The sequence below is a fragment of the Xyrauchen texanus genome, chromosome 24, assembly GCF_025860055.1.
Source record: "Xyrauchen texanus isolate HMW12.3.18 chromosome 24, RBS_HiC_50CHRs, whole genome shotgun sequence".
Classification (NCBI taxonomy): domain Eukaryota; kingdom Metazoa; phylum Chordata; class Actinopteri; order Cypriniformes; family Catostomidae; genus Xyrauchen; species Xyrauchen texanus.
The window spans coordinates 724,452-746,350 of NC_068299.1; the positions used below are offsets into that span (position 1 = coordinate 724,452).

The following is a 21,899-nucleotide window of genomic DNA, read 5'->3' on the forward strand; positions in this document are numbered from 1 at the left end:
GAGGGATGTACGAGGGCATCAAGAAGGCAACAGGCCCAACCCCTCCAAGACCGCCCCCTCAAGTCCAAGGCGGGAGAGGTTATCACCGACCAGGAAAAGCAGATGAAGCGATGGGCCGGAGCACTACCTTGAGCTATACATAGCAGCTGAGCGTGGTGACTGACACGGCTCTCAACGCCATCCCAGACCTACCAGTCATGGAGGAGCTAGATACCCCACCAACCATGGGCCGAGCTCAGCAAAGCCATCGACTGCCTTGCCTGCAGGAAGAGCCAGGGAGCGATGGAATCCCTCCCGAGGTTCTAAAGAGCGGGAAACCAGCCCTGCTAAAACCACTTCACGACCTCCTCTGTCTCTGCTGGGAACAGGGCTACATCCCCAGGACATGCGAGGCGCTAACATTGTCACCTTGTACAAGAACAAGGGAGACCGTAGTGACTGCAACAACTACCGGGCATCTCCTCCTCAGCATTGTAGGCAAAGTGTTAGCCAGCGTCGCTCTGGCCCGCCTGCAGACCCTCGCCTCCCGTGTCTACCCCGAGTCCCAGTCGCGGCTTCAGGGATGGCCGATCAACAGTAGACATGATCTTCTCACTACGCCAGCTGCAGGAGAAGTGTCAGGAGCAGCATATGCCACTCTACATCGCCTTCATCGACCTCACAAAGGCGTTTGATCTGGTCAGCAGAAGCGGACTCTTCAGGTTGCTGCAGAAGATTGGTTGCCCCGCACCTGCTTGCAGTGGTCACGTCCTTCCACGAGAATATGCACAGCACAGTATGCTACAACGGCGCAACATCCGAAGCCTTCCCAGTCAGCAGTGGAGTGAAACAAGGCTGCGTCCTTGCGCCCACACTCTTTGGTATCTTCTTCTCCATGCTCCTCCAATACGCCATCAAAGACTGCAGCGAGGGTGTCTACATCCGCACTAGGTCGGACGGCAAGCTCTACAACATAGCCCGTCTCCGTGCCAAGACCAAAGTCACAGAGGTACTCATTCGTGAGATGCTCTTCGCTGATGACGCAGCCTTGACTTCACACACGGCAGACGGACTCCAGCAGCTTGTCAACTGCTTCTCACACGCCTGCAAGGAGTTTGGATTGACCATCAGCCTGAAGAAGACCAAAGTCATGATGCAGGGAGCAGAGACCCCTCCAAACACCGCCATCGACGGGTACAACCTGGACGTTGTTGAGAACTTCACGTACCTTGGGTCCACGATCTCAAGTTCGTTATCCATCGACCCTGAGATCAACAGCAGAATCGCCAAGGCAGCCGCAGTCATGGCCAAGTTAAATCAGCGAGTGTGGAACAACTCTAGCCTCACTGAGACGACCAGACTGCGCGTGTACCAAGCCTCGCGTGCTCAGTACGCTCCTTTATGGCAGCGAGTCATGGACCACCTACGTAAGGCACGAGAAGAAACTCAACAGCTTCCACATGCGGTGCCTGCGTCGCATACTGCATATCAAGTGGCAGGACAAGATCCCCAACACAGAGGTGCTGGAACGAGCCAACATGAGCAGTTTGTATGCAGCGCTCAGCGAAAGACGGCTCGCGGTGGCTTGGGCATGTCAGGAGGATGGGCGCAGGCCGCATCCCCAAAGACCTCCTCTACGGCGAGCTGGCTGAAGGCACCAGAACCACAGGGCCCCAAATTGCGCTTCAAAGGCGTCTGCAAAAAGGACTTGAAGCAATGCGGCATTGCCCCCAGCGCATGGGAGAGACTGGCTGATGATCGCCCGGCTTGGCGACAAGCAGTCCTGCAGGTAACAATCAAAGCAGAAGCGGCACGAAACGACACTGCCGTGGCAAAGAGAGCTAGGCGGAAGCAGCGGCAACAGCAGCCTGACCAGCCATCCCCCTTCTCCTGCGCCCAGTGCGGCAAGGACTGCCACTCTAGAATTGGTCTGTACAGCCATTCCCGGCGGTGCAGATAGACGCACCGAGCTACACCATCGTCTCCCGAGACGGACGGTTGCCGACGGGGATATATATATATATATATATATATATACTGTGTGTGTGTGTGTGTATATACTGTGTGTGTGTGTGTGTGTATATATACTGTGTGTGTGTGTGTGTGTGTATATACTGTGTGTGTGTGTGTATATATATACTGTGTGTGGGTGTGTGTGTATATATACTGTGTGTGTGTGTGTGTGTGTATATATACTGTGTGTGTATACTGTGTGTGTGTGTGTGTGTGTGTGTGTATACTGTGTGTGTGTGCATATATATATATACTGTGTGTGTGTATATACTGTGTGTGTGTGCATATATATATATACTGTGTGTGTGTGTGTGTATACTGTGTGTGTTTGTGTGTGTATACTGTGTGTGTGTGTGTGTGTGTATACTGTGTGTGTGTATATACTGTGTGTGTGTGTGTGTATATACTGTGTGTGTTTGTGTGTGTATACTGTGTGTGTGTGTGTGTGTGTATACTGTGTGTGTGTATATACTGTGTGTGTGTGTGTGTGTATATACTGTGTGTGTGTGTGTGTGTGTGTATACTATTTGTGTGTATATACTGTGTGTGTGTGTGTGTATATACTGTGTGTGTGTGTGTGTGTGTGTGTATACTGTGTGTGTGTGCATATATATATATACTGTGTGTGTGTATATACTGTGTGTGTGTGTGTGTGTGTGTATACTGTGTGTGTGTATATACTGTGTGTGTGTGTGTATATACTGTGTGTGTGTGTGTGTATACTGTGTGTGTTTGTTTGTGTGCATATATATATATACTGTGTGTGTGTGCATATATATATATACTGTGTGTGTGTATATACTGTGTGTGTGTGTATACTGTGTGTGTGTATATACTGTGTGTGTGTGTGTATATACTGTGTGTGTGTGTATATACTGTGTGTGTGTATATATACTGTGTGTGTGTGTGTGTATACTGTGTGTGTTTGTGTGTGTGCATATATATACATATACATCATCTGCCATTTTTTACATCCAATTACTGTAGTTACAATGTTCTTTGTAAAACGTCTTGTTTTGTAAATAAAAATAAATTTTAATGATAATTTAGATCTTAATTTCAGGATCATTCATTCAATCTCAAAAGCTTCTTGTTAGTATCATCTAAACTGCTGATGCGATATATTTCCTCAACTTCAATCAACAGAGCCGTTACTCTAATAAACGAAATCTGCTGTGAAATAATCATGTGGCAATAGATGACCCAAGAACAAGCTTGAGTTCAAAGACCCGTATTCATTTGAAAGTCATTGATTCTCTTGCTTTGTTTACAGCAGCACTATTTGCATGTTCAGTCTGGAAAGTCTGGGTGTAATCCAAGCATGTATTGCAGAGGCAGCACACACACATAAAGGCAATATTATCAAGACACACACACACGCTGAAAGAGCTCATGTGCTGCCAGTCACACCAGTGGACATGTTGTAAGAGTAGTTGTGGTGTGATAATCTTCTCCTTTCCGTCACAGAATGTCAATGAGCCGCATGGCAGCTTTAGTGTCGTATTCACTATCATCATCAGACTGCTCAACACAACAAGAGAGAACAAACATATTCTTTGACAGAATAAATATAGAGTTTAACTTTATTTTATTCTACAGCTGCAACTGGGTTTCAAATCCAGGAGCTGAGGCAGTGACATTTGACATATTTCTCTCCCATGACTGTTGTGATCTCTCTCTATTTTTCTTTCCTCTTGTGGAAAGTCATGGAAAGGTAATTTTGTAATTAGTAAATCAGGGCCAAAGTGCGCCAAAAGAGCTCTACAGCCCCGCCCACCCCCCATGAGGCACTGTGAATGACTTAATCGAGTCGCTCTCCCAACACTCTCAAACTACTTATACATCACGTCTCACTAGACACCAAAACTGTTACTAAATAGTTTTTGTTAAGCGATGCAATGGATAAAAAATTATTAAACAGGCTTTAAAGGGACAGTTCACCCAAAAATAATGTATTCACCCTCATGCCATTCCAGATGTGTGACTTTCTTTCTTCACCAGAACACAAATTAAGATTTTTAGTAGAATATTTCAACTCTGTAGATTTATACAATGCAAGTGAATGGTGACCAGACGTTTGAAGCTCCAAAAAGCACATAAAGGCAGCATAAAAGTAATCCATAAGACTCTAGTGGTTTAATCCAGGTCTTTTCAACTGATCCAGTCAGTTTTGGGTGAGAACAGACCAAAATATAACTCCTTTAAAGAACAGCTCAAATGCAAATGCAAACGCTTTGGAAATAAGACTATGACTACATTATTTTTCCTGCCAATTAAGCACTTTATTACTGAACAAAAACCGTCAGAGAGACAGATAGACTGACAGCTACACACAGAAGATACTGTACAGTATCCTAGATCATTACGAGACACACAGGAGAAATACAAAACAAAAAGTAAAATTTACAAATTAGAAATTACAATGCACAATATACAGTACACAGTTCTACAATATGCACAAAGCCTTGGTGACAAAGGGATGATTTGCACCAAATTACATTGCATATATCATATTATAAAAATATATAATATATCTCAAAATCCCAAAATGCAAAAAAATTTATAAAAATGCCAGGTCTTTCTCTCTCTAATTGCCCAATGGAAAGATGCAGCTGTTAAAGGAGCAACACTGCGTTGCCCGTTTAAATCTATTCCTGTCCTGACGTCACTCAGCCAATGGAAATATGCAGCTCTTAAACCGGCGACACACAAAACGCGTTGCCCCTTTAAGAGCTGCATCTTTCCATTGGCTCAGTGACGTCACGGCAGTACGGGACTCACTCCAGCAGCAGTGTGTCCTCCTTAAACAAACCCGAGCAATGCGCTTATTTCCCGCACCCATTGCCAGGGAGACACGCTCCGCGCTGAAATGAGCCGATTAAACAGGGAAACTTTTCAAATCATGGCCGAGACGGTGGAAAAGTAAAGCGAGACGCCTTGAGTACGGACTGCGCTCTGCTTTTGCGTACTACACGCACACGAGTATGCACGAGCCCAGCTGATCGAGACTCGAACCCGCGGCGTTTGACGTGAAGAACCGTTATCCCTCGACTCTATATCACCGTTCACTCCAGAAACGGCTGACATTAGCTATCAAGTGCAGTTCCTGATATAATTAAGGATGGCGGAGAAGCTGACAGGACAAGGCGCGGGAATATTGCTGGTGACGGCCAACGTTGGATCGCTGTTTGAAGATGTAAGTCGAAAATAAAACGCTTTTTATTACTAATTAGTCACTTAACATATGCTTAAGTCCAAAGTGACTTACAGTACACTTATTCAAAGGTTTTTCTTCCTTTGGAGTGACCTGAGGTGAATGTTTTGATCAAGGATGACAGTCCTAGTGGGGTTCGGACCTACAACAGTTGTCACAAAACTGTGACCCTTTAGTTGTTTCACCCTCACTGTGGGGGTTATTTACTTAAAATAGTAGCAAAAGGGACCAGATCTGTCATTTAAACCTACACCCTTTCATTTACTGATCAGTTCTAAAGGTTGATGGGCAGTGCTGGGAGTAATGCATTACTAAGTAATTAATTACTGTAATTAAATTACTAAAAAGTTAATTTTTCAGTAATTAATTACAGTGATTTCTGATGTAATTGTCTTAAATACTGTATAGACTATAGAAGAACTCTAAAAAAAATTACATTTAACGTCTAATGTTCATAAATATGTTTTCTAATTTAAGGCTGCCCCTTTAAATTCTTTGGACAGTTCATGAATAATTTATTTGATTTTTTTTGTGATTCATTTGAAAGAATTAAAAGAACTGTTTAATGTCTATCCTTGTATTTTTCATCTGGCTAAGGTTGTTGAGGGTTTTTAGAAAGTAATTAGTAATATGTAATGCAGTTACATTTCAGAGTAACTAATAAAGTAATCTAATTACCCTGTTGAAGATGTACATTGGTAGTGGCACCATCCATACTCATAACCCTAACTAACCCTAAACTAACTAAAAAAATTAAATAAAATCAAGTTATTAGAAAAAATTGACACTAAACTAATATACATAACTCCAAAATTAACTAAAATAAAAATGATCTCAAATTAATTTGAGTTTTTATTCTAGAGTGAATATGGTCAAAGTGGGACACTTTTGGAAATTGTTCTTTTCTTGACACTTTGAATTATGATCTAAACGGCACATAACCTAAATTTATACCTTTTAAAGGAAGCTTATAATGTCTTCTACCTCTGTCAAAACCAAAATTAAGAAATATTCAATAATGGGATGTTGAACCTTTGGAGAGGCCATCTTTTGACCAAATCCGAGATTTATTTTAAGCAGTACTGTTAAAGTGGGACAGAGGGAAAATTTATTCTTTAGAAAATATCTACATCTATTTGGAATGAATGGATATATTCTCATATGCACGTTCACGTCATGAAATGAGCTCTTCCACACATCCCAAAGTAAAATTATCCATTTAAAACCTCAAAAAGATAAAGGGACAGTTCACCCAACCATTACAATTCTCTCATCATTTACTCATCCTCATGCCGTCCCAGATGTGTGTGACTTACTTTCTTCACCAGAACACAAATTAAGATTTTTAGAAATACAATACAATACAAGTGAATGGTGACCAGAACATTGAAACTCCAAAAAGCACATAAATGTAGCATAAAAGTAATCCATAAGAGTCTTCTAATGTGATCTAACCTATCATATCACTTCAGGAGACATGGATTACTTTTATGCTGCCTTTATGTGCGTTTTAGAGCTTCAAAGTTCCACATTAAGCATGAAAATACCACTAAATAGAAGTTACACAGACTAACCTGAGAAATGTTATGATGTTAGACTTTTTAAATGACACCAGTAAAAGCTCAGCTTTGGCAGCCATAAAAAAAAAAAACGAAACTGAGAAAATGAAAACTAAACTAAAACTAACATAAAATAGACAAACTGAATATAAAATAGAAATGAAAGCTAAAGTAAAAATCCAAAACTATATTAACTGCAACACAACAATAACCATAAGCCTGAATTATGGTTATTGTTGTGCAGGTGGTTGCGTTGCGTCCTAATGAATATGTAATTACGTTAAGGCACTTACAATGGAAGTCAATGGAGTCAATCTGTAAATGTTGAAATATTAACTATTATATATTTTAACTCTGTGTGTTAACATGATTTTAGTGTGAGAAAATCGCCTACAAACCCATTCAGTGTGAAGTTATAAAAATTTTACAACTTCGTTGCCATGACGACGTAATGCTGTAAACCCTGTATTCATGGTAATTTAGTAGTCTGGCATAAAAACGACAATTTAAACAATTTAACAGTTCAAATAACACATTAGAAGAATTAATATAAGCGCTTTGATAAAATTATAAGCGTCACATTTCTGCCTTTAAACAAGTGTGCCGCACAAGCCCTCAAAAGTGAAGCCAAAACGTCTCGATCGCCCCCCGGTGGCTGGTCCTAGTATAGGTCATAAGCCCCGCCTCCCCATGTTATTCAACGGGACGTGAGACCAACTAAACAATTAAATGACACTTCACATATCTTTTTTCCAAAGATAGTTTCTGTCATTTACTGTCGTTTCTATCACGTTGATGTCATTTCAAGTGTTTGTTTTCAAAATAAGTTTGTTTTTAGTTATTTGATGCTATAAAAACGGTGCGGTGACATCATGATTGACAGCTGTGATTGACAGGTTCTCTGAGTGAAGTAGTCACTGAAGCACCAACAGACTTTTTTTCGGGATCTTCGGAGGACTGAGGAGATTGGAGCTTTAAATTTAATATCTACATTTCTATAATTAATTATTTCACACCGTCAAAAGTCAAAAGGGGCGTGTGCTTGCGATTGATTCGGCGAGAGTGAGGGCGGGGCCTTGATTTCGCGGCTTTACTTCCTGCTCACTACTGCGCAGGTCTGGTCCCGAAATCGCAACTGCGCAGACTCGAGTCCCAAGATGTCAGCGCCATATCGGGACACTGGCGGCTTCAGTTCTCACCAATGGAAAAGAGCGAAGGGGTGTCGGCCATCTTTTTTTACAGTCTATGCTTTAAACCCTTAAAAAATGGCCCCCGTTGACTTCCATTGTAAATGTCTCACTGGAAAACACATTTAAAGAAAAGTCGAGTCGAAATTATTTTTTTGTGGTAATCGACATTATGCTGTCGATTGAGCTGAACTTGTACTGAACCCAGAATATTCCTTTGAGAAGAAGCTAACATGTATGAAGATGAATAATGATGAAGATGAATAATGAATTATATTGAAATTATAATAACATTATTATTATCTGCGTGGACAGTATATACTGCTGCGATACTAGCAAAACACAGAATCACTCTAGCCTCAGTGGTTTAGTAGAAACCTCAATAAAAGCAAGTTATCTGTTAGTGCACTCGATCTAAATCATTATGCAAACTAGTGGTTGATTTAAGATTCAGGTTATGCAAATGATTTCCTCTAAATAAACTATAGTGAGTTACACTGTGCGTGTGCAGTCAGTTAGTTGAGCATTAAAGGAATGTTCCTGATTCAATTCAAGTGAAGTTCAATCGATAGTGTGTGCATTATTTCGACTCGCCCTATGTTTACTCCGTGTGCAATGCACAATGGAAGTCAATGGGCCAATCCATAAACACTAAAACACTGCTACAAAAGCACAGACACAAGACGTAAACAATAAGTGTGTTACCATGATAAAATCACTTACTAACCACATCTGTGTAAATGCATGGATTACAGGGTTTCGTTGTCAACGAAGTTGTAATACTGGATATAACTTTACACAAATAACATTTGCAAGAGATTTTATCATGCTAAAAATCCTGTTAACGCTTATATTGTTTACAGTCCATGTAAAACTGTTTATTTTAGCGTTTACAGACTGGCTGCATTCACTTCCATTGTAAGTGCTTCACCGGTACCGCTTATTAAAAAAAGTCAAGCAAGTCTCAAATATTTGTCTTGCAATCAACGTTGATTAAGCTTCACTTTGCTTTAATGATATTTGAGTTTTGTGTTGCTAAAGAAGCCGTTGATGCTAGTTAAACAGAACAGTATTTGTACCTGATTGTGCTGTAAATCCTGAGCTGTTTCTTCTCCCGTTTAGTTTACGCTAGTTTGGAGTATGTGGTCATTTTCTGACGCAATGTGAAAGTTAATGGCAGAACTGTTTATTTTATTCAGAAGTGCACTTGCTCCTTTCTTATGCATGTGCAGAGGAACTCTCGCACTATATTTAGATTTATAAATAGCTAGCTTGTCATGGCATGTCTCTGTTTATCCATTCGTTGTTTTACACGAGAGTTCGTCCAAAACCAGCACACCACTGAAAGAGCATTGAGTGCACAATTACGCTTAAATATGTTGCATGTTGAGACGACGTGTCTCTTCACTGAGTGGCTCTTTTGTGCAGCATGAGGATTTTCCAAATGAGATGAATGAAGTAAATGTGGGCTTTGTGAGCAATTACATGACGAGGTGTTATGGCTATAAAACGGTTGAATTTGTCTACTGTAGTGATTTTTGTCCTGTGCTCCGCCTTGGTGTTCTCCTGGAAAAATGTTATTAGTTTATGCGGGAAAACGAGAGACATAAAACCCAGCCGGATGCTGATCAGCTGATGTGGATGACGTCCAGGTGGAGCTCACCGGTGTTGAGATTATGCCCATAAATGTGGTTTTAATATGTGATTGGCAAACAGTGCCAGGATAGCGTGAGATCTGAATCCGTTGGCACGAACCATCGGCTGCCAGTTGGAGCAGGGGATGATGGGAAACTTACATGTGTCAGACCCCTTGCTAACTCTCAAACTGTTTTTGTACTTTTTGTACATTTACTTTGTGTATTTTGAGTAATGTTCATATTATAAGTAATCATCCTTCTCGTCTAAGAAATGTAATTATGAGTGTAAATGCCTACATGGCTCAGTGGATTACCCAACATGAATCTTAAAGGCGTAGTTCACCTGAAAATGACAATTCTGTCATTTTAAAACAAGCTTTTTTCCATACGAGCTCAGAAAGGACACCGAAAAATCACTGAAGTAGTCCAAATGACTCGTGCGCTATATTCAAAGTCTTCTCCAGTCATATGGGAGCTTTGTGTGAGCAATTGACTGAAATTTAAATAGTTATTCACTGAATATCTTCCCCTCCGCCGCAGCTCTTCAAACTGGTGTGCCGCACGCACAAGAGCTAATGTCATTTGTGCGAAAGATGTCAAACCTGCTTCTGACGTGATGCTTCTGTTTGAGGGCAAATATGAATGAGATTTGAGAACTTCAGATTTGGGTTCCTCACACAAAGCGATTGAATGACTCCAGAAGACTCTGGAACAGCCTTTGTGTCGCTAAGCCTTCAGAAATATTACGGGTTCAATACAAGTTAAGGTCAATTAACAGCATTTGTGTCAAAATGTGTATTTCGCAGTTACTGTTATGACCCTTACAATGGAAGTGATGGGGCCTATTTATAAACGCTACATACTTTCAAAAGTATAGCCACAAGAAGTGAACAATATGTGTGTTAACATGATTTTAGCGTGATAAAATTATTTACCAGCCTTATCTTTGCTCAGTTTTTTTTCTAATATTACAACCACATTGCTATGATGATGCTACGCTGGTAAACCCTGTTAGCTGTAGTGTAGTCTAGGGCATACGCCGTATGCCCACCTATCTTTCTCAGGATTTTGCGTATGCCCACCTAAAATAAGTGATCATAGGTATGGCCACCAGAACAGCGGGTATTTGACCCGGAACTTCTTCAATCTACTATCGCGATGCCACAGCACAGTTGAGTGAATTGTTGTTGTTGTTGTTGTTGTTGTTTACTTTTAAAAGTGTACAGAGATTCTCTCTAAATGTGCACGGAGCAGCGGGAGGTGGGAGAACAAGACAGACAGTCCGTCTAATCGGATCAACCAATCACAACGTTCATTTCAGACGCGATATTTGCTTTTTTTTAGATATTTGTTTCAGTAAGAGGCGGGATATTCCCAGTGTCTAATGCACAAGCATCCCTGGAGTAACCATAATTTGCGATGTAGATGTGTTTCCCTGCTCAACATAAATATATACATTTAAATGTATCATATGCAATTCAACTTTTTGAAAATACTTCATGTGTTTTTGCACAAGTGCAAGTTTTTGATGCTCTTCGCAGATGCTGGACAACTGTGTCCCTTAATTATATACAATATTTTATATTTTGCCTTTTACTGCTTTTATCTCGTGATAGCAAATCATTTACATTTTTATTTCTAAGTAGGAAAACCATTTCACTATACACAGAAAAGCACATAATAGTACACAAAATAAAACTAAGTAATTAGAGTAATTATAAAGTATTAACAGCCTAATGAAAGGAACATTAATGACACATTAATTTAAATACATATTTAACATCAATTTACAAGTGTGTCTGTTTAGGGGGTCTGGGTATCTCAGCGAGTATTGACGCTGACTATCACACCCGAAGCCGTGAGTTTGAATCCAGGGCGTGCTGAGTGACTCCAGCCAGGTCTCCTTGGCAACCAAATAAGCCCGGTTGCTAGGGAGGGTATAGTCACATGGGGTAACCTCCTCGTGGTGGTGATTAGTGGTTCTCTCAATGGGGCGTGTGGTGAGTTGTGTGTGGATTGTGGAGTGTAGCATGAGCCTCCACATGCTGTGAGTCTCCTAAGCAACCAAATTGGGCCGGTTGCTAGGGAGAGTAGAGTCACATGGGGTAACCTCCTCGTGGTGGTGATTAGTGGTTCTCGCTCTCAATGGGGCGTGTGGTGAGTTGTGTGTGGATCGTGGAGAGTAGCATGAGCCTCCACATGCTGTGAGTCTCCTTAGCAACCAAATTGGCCCAGTTGCTAGGGAGGGTAGAGTCACATGGGGTAACCTCCTCATGGTGGTGATTAGTGGTTCTCTCAATGGGGCGTGTGGTGAGTTGTGTGTGGATCGTGGAGAGTAGCATGAGTCTCCACATGCTGTGAGTCTCCGCGGTGTCACGCACAACGAGTCATGTGATCAGATGCGTGGATTGACGGTCGAGTTGCATGCTTCCCCTTTAATTGAGCTTCAAAACTTGAACCCGGAATATTTCTTTCTAATGTCTACTTAAGCAGCTCTTTAGGTTTTGGAACAGAGCAAATATACTGAGACTTCATGGCCTGCAGAAACAAGGCATTAAGGCATGTTGCTTGTTTTCCATTAGTTGCCTCTGTGTTTTGATTGATAAACCCCCATGGTCATTCTGAAAAGAGGCCACACCGCTTGCTCTGTATTTCAGCCCACCTTACTACACTGTTATCAGAGAACTGGGGCAGATCTTCATTTCATTGCTCTCTTTTGCTCTCTCACAGTCTCTTTATCTCATTAGTTGTATCTGCCTGTGCAGTGTTGTTACTCTATCATCTTAAGGCATCGAAGTGTCTTAATTTCTTCACATGCTTGTGTAATTGCGCTCATGCATTCATGTGTATAAATGGAAGTGAATGGAGCACATTAAGTGTAATAGTAAGGCTAGTGCGATAGCAGCTTTTGTGATCATAAGTCTTGAGAATATCGTCACAGCTTCAGGTTTAGTACAAATGAAGCTCATTTGACAGCATTTGTGATAAAAACATTGAATAAACGTTTCTGTGTAAAGTTACTGCCAATTTTATAACTTTGTTGCATTGACAATCTAAAATGACTGTAAAAATGACAATTTAAACAACTTTACTGCTCAAATAATACATGAGTTTTAACAGAAGAATGAATGTAAGTGCTTTTATAAAATTATAAGCTTCACATTTCTGACTTTAAACCCTCCACAAATTGGCCCCATTGACTTCCATTGTAAGTGTCTCACTGGAACACACATTTGTGCTTTAAAAATATATATTTTTTTGTGGTAATCAACATTATGACACAAATGCTGTTGATTGAGCTTAAATTGTATTGAACCTGGAACATTCCTTTAAATGTGGGATATTAGGGCAATTTAGGCGGACACTCAGAACGAGCTTTATTGCCAATTATGCTTCCACAAACAAGGAATTAGTCTTGTTGACAGAAGCTTCCTGTGCACAAACAACACAACAAGACAGAGATACTAAAAAAAATAAAATAAAAAGTGAATAGAAAATATAAATATTATACAGAAATACACAATAAGACTAAAAAAATAAAAATTAAATATATATATATATATATATATATATATACACACAGGTGGCCAAAAGTTTGGAATAATGTACAGATTTTGCTCGTATGGAAAGAAATTGGTACTTTTATTCACCAAAGTGGCATTCAACTGATCACAATATATAGTCAGGACATTACTGGTGTGAAAAATTACTATTACAATTTGAAAAACACGTTCAGAACTTCTTAAACTACTTCTCATCCAAATATCCTAGTGGTCAGTTTGTCCAGATACTCAGGTGACCTTTAACTCCACGCTTCCTGTAGCACTTGCCATAGATGTGTCTGTCTTGTCGGGCACTTCTCACACATCTTACAGTCTAGCTGATCCCACAAAAGCTCAATGGGGTTCAGATCCGTAACACTCTTTTCCAATTATCTGTTGTCCAATGTCTGCGTTTCTTTGCCCACTCGAACCTTTTCTTTTTGTTTTTCTGTTTCAAAAGTGTTTTTTTCTTTTCAATTCTTCCCATAAGAGTCTTCTCTTTACTGTTGTACATGAAACTGGTGTTGAGCGGGTAGAATTCAATGAAGCTGTCAGCAGAGGACATGTGAGGCATCTATTTCTCAAACTAGAGACTCTGATGTACTTATCCTCTTGTTTAGTTGCACATCTTCCACATCTCTTTCTGTTCTTGTTAGAGACAGTTGTGCTTTGTGTTTGAAGACTGTAGTTACACCTTTATATGAAATCTGCAGTTTTTGGACAATTTCAAGCATTATATAGCCTTCGTTCCTCAAAATCCCATGTTGACTGCATCATCCACAGACCTGTTTGCTCGATAAGCAAATTGAAGGGGATCTAAAAAGGGTCCAGTAATTTACATTTACATTTACGCATTTGGCAGACTTACAGCGACTTACAGAGCCCTTATTACAGGGACAATCCCCCCGGAGCAACCTGGAGTTAAGTGTCTTACTCAAGGACACAATGGTGGTGACTGTGGGGATCAAACCAGCAACCTTCTGATTACCAGTTATGTGCTTTAGCCCACTACACCACCACCACTCCACAGTAATGACCAACACCAGTCTCTCAAATTACTTCATGACCACAGATATCAGAGCGACGGGTCTGTAGTTTTTAAGTCCTGTGATTTTGGGTTTCTTTGGGACAGGGATGATAGGTGAGCATTTGAAGCAGCAGGGAACTTCAGATTGCTCCAGTGGTCTGTTGAAAATCTGTGTGAAGATGGGGGCCAGCTGGACACCACAGCCCCGTGCGTTCCTTGTCTTTTGTTTTTGGAAGACATGGCATACCTCCTCTTCACAGATCTTAAGTGCAAGTTGAGTAGCAGGAGGGGGTTGCAGGAGGTGTTGGTGTTTGTGTGTGGTGAATGTCGGTGTGGGTGTGGGGTATGTGACATGGCTTTTCAAATCTACAGTAAAACACATTTGGGTCATCAGCCAGTTGTTGGTTGCCTACAGTGTTGGAGGATGGTATCTTGTAGTTAGTAATATCCTTCAGACCTCTCAACACTGATGCAGGATCGTTCGCTGAAAACTTGTTTTTCAGCTTATCCGAACAGCTTCTTTTAGCCACTCTGATTTCCCTATTCAGTGTGTTCCTGGCCTGATTGTGCAAGGATACAATTTTAAAATGTTATCGCCACTTCTGTAAGCATCCTCTTTGGCCTGATATGGCTGCCTTAGTTCTGCTGTAAACCATGATTTGTCATTGTTGTTAAATAAGTCCTAGTAGGAATGCACATATCCTCACAGAATCTGATATGTGATGTCATATCGTATCTGTGAGCTCGTCCAGATCAGTCTGCAGCTTCAAAAACACTCCAATCGGTGCAGTCAAAGCAGGCTTTTAGTTCCAGCTTTGCTTCAATGGGCCAACTCTTTACAGTCTTTACTACAGGTATAGCAGATTTTAGTTTCTGCATGTAGGTTGGAAGATAAACCAGACAGTCCCAAAGCTGCTCTAGGGACAGAGCGATATGCATCCTTTAATGTTGTGTAGCAGTGATCCAGTCTCAATTGGGCATGTAATGTGCTGTCTGTATTTTGGCAGTTCACAGGTGAGGTTAGCTCTGTTAAAATCTCTGAGAATAATAACTGAGTCCGGGTATTGCTGTTCCGTGTCTGTGATCTGATCAGCCAGCTGTTGCAGTGCTGCACTCACACATGCTTGTGGAGGAATATAAACACTCACCAGAATAAACATTTAAAACTCCCACGGCGACTAGAAAGGCTTAGTTGATAAAGAGCTCTTCCAAATTAGGACAGCACATCTTCTTTAATGTTGTTACATCTGTACACCAAAAGCCTGTTCCACCGCCTCTCGTTTCCCGCGTTAAATCCGCAATGTGATCTGCTCCGAACATCTGGAAGGCCGTCAGATGTAACGCGCTGTCCAGAAAGGCTTCACTCAGCCAGATCTCTGTGAAGCACAAGGCAGGAGAGTTTGAAAAGTCCTTGTTTGTATGGATGAGGAGATGTGGTTCATCCGTTTTGTTAGGGAGAGAGTGGAGATTCGCTAGATGAATACTCTGCTGTTCAAATGCCGCGCCTTCGTAGCTTTACCAGCGCGCCGGCTCGCTTCCCTCGCATGCGTCTCATGGCGCGCTTAAACAACACAGCTGCACCTCTGACCAAAAGCATCCGGACAGTCAAAAACCGGGAAAGGATTGTCTGTTATGTGCTGCCGAATGTTCAGCAGTTCGTCCCTGGTAAAACTGATTGGAAAAACATGACTAATCACAGGACAAACATACAAAAACAACAAAAGAATCGGAGAGCTCCACACCGAGGCTGGCATCCACAGTGCCATCTTGATACTTCACAGGAAAGTGACATGAGTGTTATCAGTGTGTGAGTGAGTTTTTATTGATTGATGCTGATCGATGATGTCAGGACGTGTCATGATGTGATGGAATGATGCTGCTAAAGATGCTGCAATGGGGCTGCATGATTATGACGAAAATCTTAATTGATGATTGTTTCCCTTGATATTGCAATTGCAATTATTCATTTTAGAGATGCACCGATTGCAATTTTCTTGGCCGATTTCGATTTCCGATTTTTTGCAAGTGTGACCTGCCGATACCGATTTTACCGATTCTTGCTTCAATGCTAAATGCTAAATTTTATTTTCATAATAAAATTAATTATGAAACATTTCAATTTCCCCCAAACTGCACTAAGACAGAGTCAGGATCTTCTCTCACTTAAAAAACTCTGAAAATAAGGTGCTCTGTGACTGAAGGTAGAAATAACAATTAACTGCAAATGAGTTGCTTTATATAACAGATGTCATTTTCCACTATTTTTATAAATGGACCTTTTTCTCTTTATTACTCGTCTAACAAAACAATTCCAAACATCTGAAAAACTGAAGTGTCCAATACGCTCGACTTACGTTAGATGTCCATATCAGTTGTAAAACTGAGCACTGCTTCGGGAACGGCTTGTATACCTGTCAACACTTTTCCCGGGAGTCTCCCGTTTTGTTATTTCTCCCAAAAAAACTCCCGTAATTTGTATGGCCCAAACCACGTTATATGAATAGTCACATCAATATATTATTCCAAGGTGTCCAGTTGCCAGATCTTGAATGAAACGCATCCTACTCACACAATCAACACATCATACACATTACAAACCATGTGTGACCACAATCTGGCAACCCACAACCCATTGGCGCTGTTGATATCCGCGCAGGCAGTAGATGCGGGATGTTAAATCAAGCATCACTGGTAGAGGGGAGGAGAAGACTCAGCTGGTGCTCCGGTGAAAAAAACGAAATATGTACATTTAAGAACAGCTGGATGGAAGAATTGAATTTCATATCCCGAAGCCATATCGACAATGCCCACGCCTTTTGCAATGTGTGTCGCACTGATTTTAATATCGGACACGGTGGGAAAAATTACATTAAATCACAACGGCACAATTTGTATGTATTTAGCCTGCCTCTGCCATCTAGCACCCCACTTCTCCTCTCCTGGATTTGTGTACCCAAATGTTGACAGATAACAGGCTGCGTGTGTGACATGACACAACGCGACGTCTGAAAGTACCTCCTCCTCTGTATCGAGGACATTTATCAGATTTCTGATCCCTCTGTCCTCAACTATGGAGAACAGCTGGTCATCCAGGGACATGAATTCCATCATTTTCCTTGTAATTGCTTTGGTCTTTTCGCTGCTCTTACCAAGGGATGATAGGAGACGCTGCTGACTTGTGACTGGCTCTGAGCCCTGGCTAGCTTTAGCCGCTTTCACTTTTTAGCTTCTTTTATAAATTGGGCATGTTCAGCTGGATGATGGTGTTATAAATGTCTAATTAGGTTTGTTGATCAGAAAGTTATTGTGGTGGTTCCCCCACGGTTTACTTTGGCCTTACAATTATTACACATTTCAAACTTTCTGTATTCTTCACTCACACAGTCAAGATCTCCCATGCCAATGACATGTTTACATGCGGCTGTGATGTTATTGCCTGCGCCGCTGGGAACAAAACGGACCGGCTTTGGATCGGAAAGACGCGAGGCTGACCGGCCGATCACCAGTCCGGGCCGAGCATGTGGAAAATCGGTCCCTGGCCGGTCAATCGGCGCGTCTCTAATTCATTTAGATGTAAATATTTTTGTGGGGCCACTGCATGGCATTTTCTTTACGTAGGCTTCACATCCAATACAAGCTTGTCCCAGGATTGCTTTATTGCATAAAAAGTTTTTTTTTTTTTTGTTTACGTTTTGAATAAATTAAATGCAGAAGTGTGAAACATACCAGGTTGTAATTTCTGATACTAATAGACTATTTGAAACAGATTTTCATATTGTCAATTTCATTTCTGCACACAATGGACCAAAACATTTCATAAATAGAAAATCTTGACACTACGGGAATAGATCTAAATGTAATGATGTAATTGACACTTTTCACAGTAAGTTAATTGGAGCAGCTGTAATTGCAATCTTGATTATTTTTTCAGAATAATTGTGCAGCTCTATCCTGCAAACCCCGCACGACCCAGTATGAGATGTTCACAAGCAAAAGAGAGATTAAGAGAGATTATAAAACTGATTCAAAGCCATTGTAAATTGCAGATAACTCACCTGTCATCACACGTAATATTAATTGTGTTAGATCACAGTTTTTATGTTGCTTGGCAACCGTAAACACCCTGCAGTTAGACCAATGAGCTGTATTAGTTGACAGTAGAATAGTATTTGTTTTGTTATTTTACTATTATATTTATTATTATTTAGCCTATCTATTGACCCTTCGCTAAGCTCCGCCTCTTTTGGTTACGGTCGCTCGCTCTGACAAGCTCTGCAGAACTCCCCAAAGGATTGAACGGGAGATTATTGTGAACGGCACGAATGGATAATGTTCTTACATGGGCTGGAATGAAGAGTGACACTGCAATCTGATGTTTTTGTCAACTAAATAGTTAAATTACTCAGTAATTTGAAAATGGTGGAGACTGTGAATCAGAATTGAGGCAAACAATCATCACGGTCACATAAGAACAGAAAAGGGTCATTTAATGGCGATTACACACCTGATAAAATGAGTGCAAGTGAACAGAATGGCTCATAACAGGCTCACTATGATGCAGTGAACTCTATTTACTATCACCTTTACAAAGAGCTGAATCAATACATAAATGAGTTAACGTTAAGTTATTCGAGCGAATGTATGTCAGAGAAATGGGAGATGGCAACAGTTGCTAAGACAGGATTGGTCAGAACGCTTTTAAGGCGGGGCTTAGCGAAGGGTCAATTATACAATACGATCAATAATACAACATATTTCACAGCATATTTGCCTTTGTATCACCTTTTGAAATAAAGGCCATTGTACGAAGGGGCCACGGTTTGTTCCTGGCAGGCAGCAGATGCCCTAACCCCACTCCTACCCTAATCCTAACCATATGGGACAACGGGTGGCACCTTTTTCCCATCGCGCTTTATAAGCAGCTTTACAGATCTAAGTGTCGTTCTTTGCCAAATATTAATCATATTAATACTATTGCTGTGGGTTACAGTGCATTGTGTGTGTGTATATGTATATGTGTATATATATATATATATTTGCATACTAAAAGAAATCATTATTTCTATGCATGTATATAGTAGGGCTGGGACATTTTACGTGTTCATTTCTGCGATTTTAATATATTTTTTTCGATAGCGTTAAAAAAACACGTAATTAATGCAGTATCCTTTTTACTTTTTCTTAACTTCTTGGGGCCTTCACGTGATTAGGGAACGGTATCCCAAGTTGTTACCGGCAGGCTACTCAGCTTTACATGGTCCGAATAGGGTGGGGGCGGGGTTAGGGCATCTGCTGCCTGCCAGGAACAAACCCAGGGACTTTTGTACATTGGGCGAAACTTTACCAATGTTTAACATTGGATTTACAGTATATATATTTTCAGGAGGTACTTGCTTGACTCCACATGCTCAAATAGAAACTGATTGTGTGGCGCAGTGTTTTCTTATTCATGGCACGTGGCACATGCCCCGGCATTACAAACACAGGAGCCTCCCGCTCCCTATAAGCACACTACACAGTCTGCGTAGGGCACCAACTCCCTAGGAGGGCACCAGAAAGTCCACCGGCTGCCCTTACTCGCACATAACACGTTATTCAAGGACCCGAAAGCAGTTGTGGAACACAGATGATCGCCGATCATTAATTATAGACTTAAATTTGAATAAGTTTGTGGCACACGCCATCACGCATCATCAAATGGGGTGTTCATCGCTAATGCCATCTTCATGACGTCTAATGAGGGAACTGTGACAGAGGTGTGGGTGTGTCTATTTCTTTGTCAATTAGGAGGAAATTCGCAGGAACCACAGGAGCTTTACATTATATCTCTTTTTTTGTTCACTTGTTGTGACTTTTCATTTGCACTGATATTGTTTGGAATCCATTAACCTTGTTATATAATACTTGCGTATAACAACAATAATAATTATTAGCTTTTTACTATACAATAGCAATGCATTTCTGTTGTACTTTCTTAACTTTTCTTAAATTTGTATTTATGGAATTATATTGAATTTTCAATTCACAAAGGCTTCATGAGACGTTTAATTTAAATGCACGAGTCATGTGGACTACTTTAACGGTGCTTTTATGGTCATTTTCGGAGCTTGACAGTAACGACTAAAACCGCGTCAGGTTTGGATCGGTTTCGTCTGTCTGATTGTATAAGTGACACCCAAATAATGTCTCCATACTTTGGAGTTTTGAGAGTTAAAGTGGCAAACTTTCTATTCTATGATATTAAATATAAAATTGCGGTTCTGGGTATCTCAGCGAGTTTTTGACGCTGACTATCAAGCCTGGAGTCGTGACTTTGAATCCGGGGCGTGCTGAGTGACTCCAGTCAGGTCTCCTTAGCAACCAAATTGGACCGGTTGCTAGGGAGGGTGGAGTCACACGGGGTAACCTCCTCGTGGTCGCTATAATGTGGTTCTCGCTCTCGGTGGGGCGTGTGGTGAGTGACTCCAGTCAGGTCTCCTTAGCAACCAAATTGGGCCGGTTGCTAGGGAGGGTGGAGTCACACGGGGTAACCTCCTCGTGGTCGATATAATGTGGTTCTTGCTCTCGGTGGGGCGTGTGGTGAGTGACTCCAGTCAGGTCTCCTTAGCAACCAAATTGGACCGGTTGCTAGGGAGGGTGGAGTCACACGGGGTAACCTCCTCGTGGTCGCTATAATGTGGTTCTCGCTCTCGGTGGGGCGTGTGGTGAGTGACTCCAGTCAGGTCTCCTTAGCAACCAAATTGGACCGGTTGCTAGGGAGGGTGGAGTCACACGGGGTAACCTCCTCGTGGTCGCTATAATGTGGTTCTCGCTCTCGGTGGGGCGTGTGGTGAGTGACTCCAGTCAGGTCTCCTTAGCAACCAAATTGGGCCGGTTGCTAGGGAGGGTGGAGTCACACGGTGTAACCTCCTCGTGATCGCTATAATGTGGTTCTCGCTCTCGGTGGGGCGTGTGGTGAGTGACTCCAGTCAGGTCTCCTTAGCAACCAAATTGGCCCGGTTGCTAGGGAGGGTAGAGTCACATGGGGTAACCTCCTCGTGGTCGCTATAATGTGGTTCTCGCTCTCGGTGGGGCGTGTGGTGAGTTGTGTGTGGATGCCGCGGAGAATAGCGTGAAGCCTCCACACGCGCTACGTCTCCATGGTAACACGCTCAACAAGTCACGTGATAAGATGCGCGGATTGACTGTCTCAGACACGGAGGACTTACAGCGCATTGGGATTTGGGCAATGAAAAGAGAGATTACATTTGGAAGCATGGTTTGAGCTTTAGAGAAACTATTGTGCAGGAAGGACGGGACTGTAATGCACTGCTCTTTATTTGACCCGCAGCACTGAACGCCACACATTTATAATACATTCATTGATGTGGTGTTGACTATCATCATGTTTATGTGCAGAGGAAATGATCCCAACAATCAGCCATAGTCTTTCGGTTTCATTTTCCTGAGCTTGACGTGCTGGTGTAAAACTGTGGAAAACAAATAAGTATAAGAGCAGTTAAAGGGTTTATTGAGGGTTGTGAAGGTTCTTTGAACGCTGTGGCCCGTAGCTAAACGCCCTGATCTCGTGGTTTTAGCTCTAGTTTATGTTTAACAAAGATTTTGCTTATTGATGTGTCAAAACAACTCAAATGCCATAATTCATTGTGCAGAAACCTATAAAACACGCATCTCTCTTTCGAATTGCTGTTTGCACACATACATAATGCAATAAATGTGCAGCGTGTTTTTTGAGCTAGTT

General features: G+C 41.5%; 1 protein-coding gene and 1 long non-coding RNA gene across 3 annotated transcripts in view; one reads left to right on the forward strand and one right to left on the reverse strand.

The window, feature by feature from the left end:
- LOC127617622 (uncharacterized) overlaps positions 1-21,899 on the reverse strand; it is a 143,814-nt gene that overhangs the window by 25,004 nt on the left and 96,911 nt on the right. The gene's annotated exons all lie outside the window — the stretch shown is intronic.
- Positions 4,760-21,899, forward strand: part of LOC127617620 (inositol polyphosphate-5-phosphatase A) — a 257,918-nt gene continuing 240,778 nt past the window's right edge. The window contains exon 1 of the mRNA XM_052089615.1: positions 4,760-5,188. Within this exon, the coding sequence (XP_051945575.1) occupies positions 5,114-5,188 (75 nt within the window). The 5' untranslated portion in view covers positions 4,760-5,113. The remainder of the gene's footprint in view (positions 5,189-21,899) is intronic.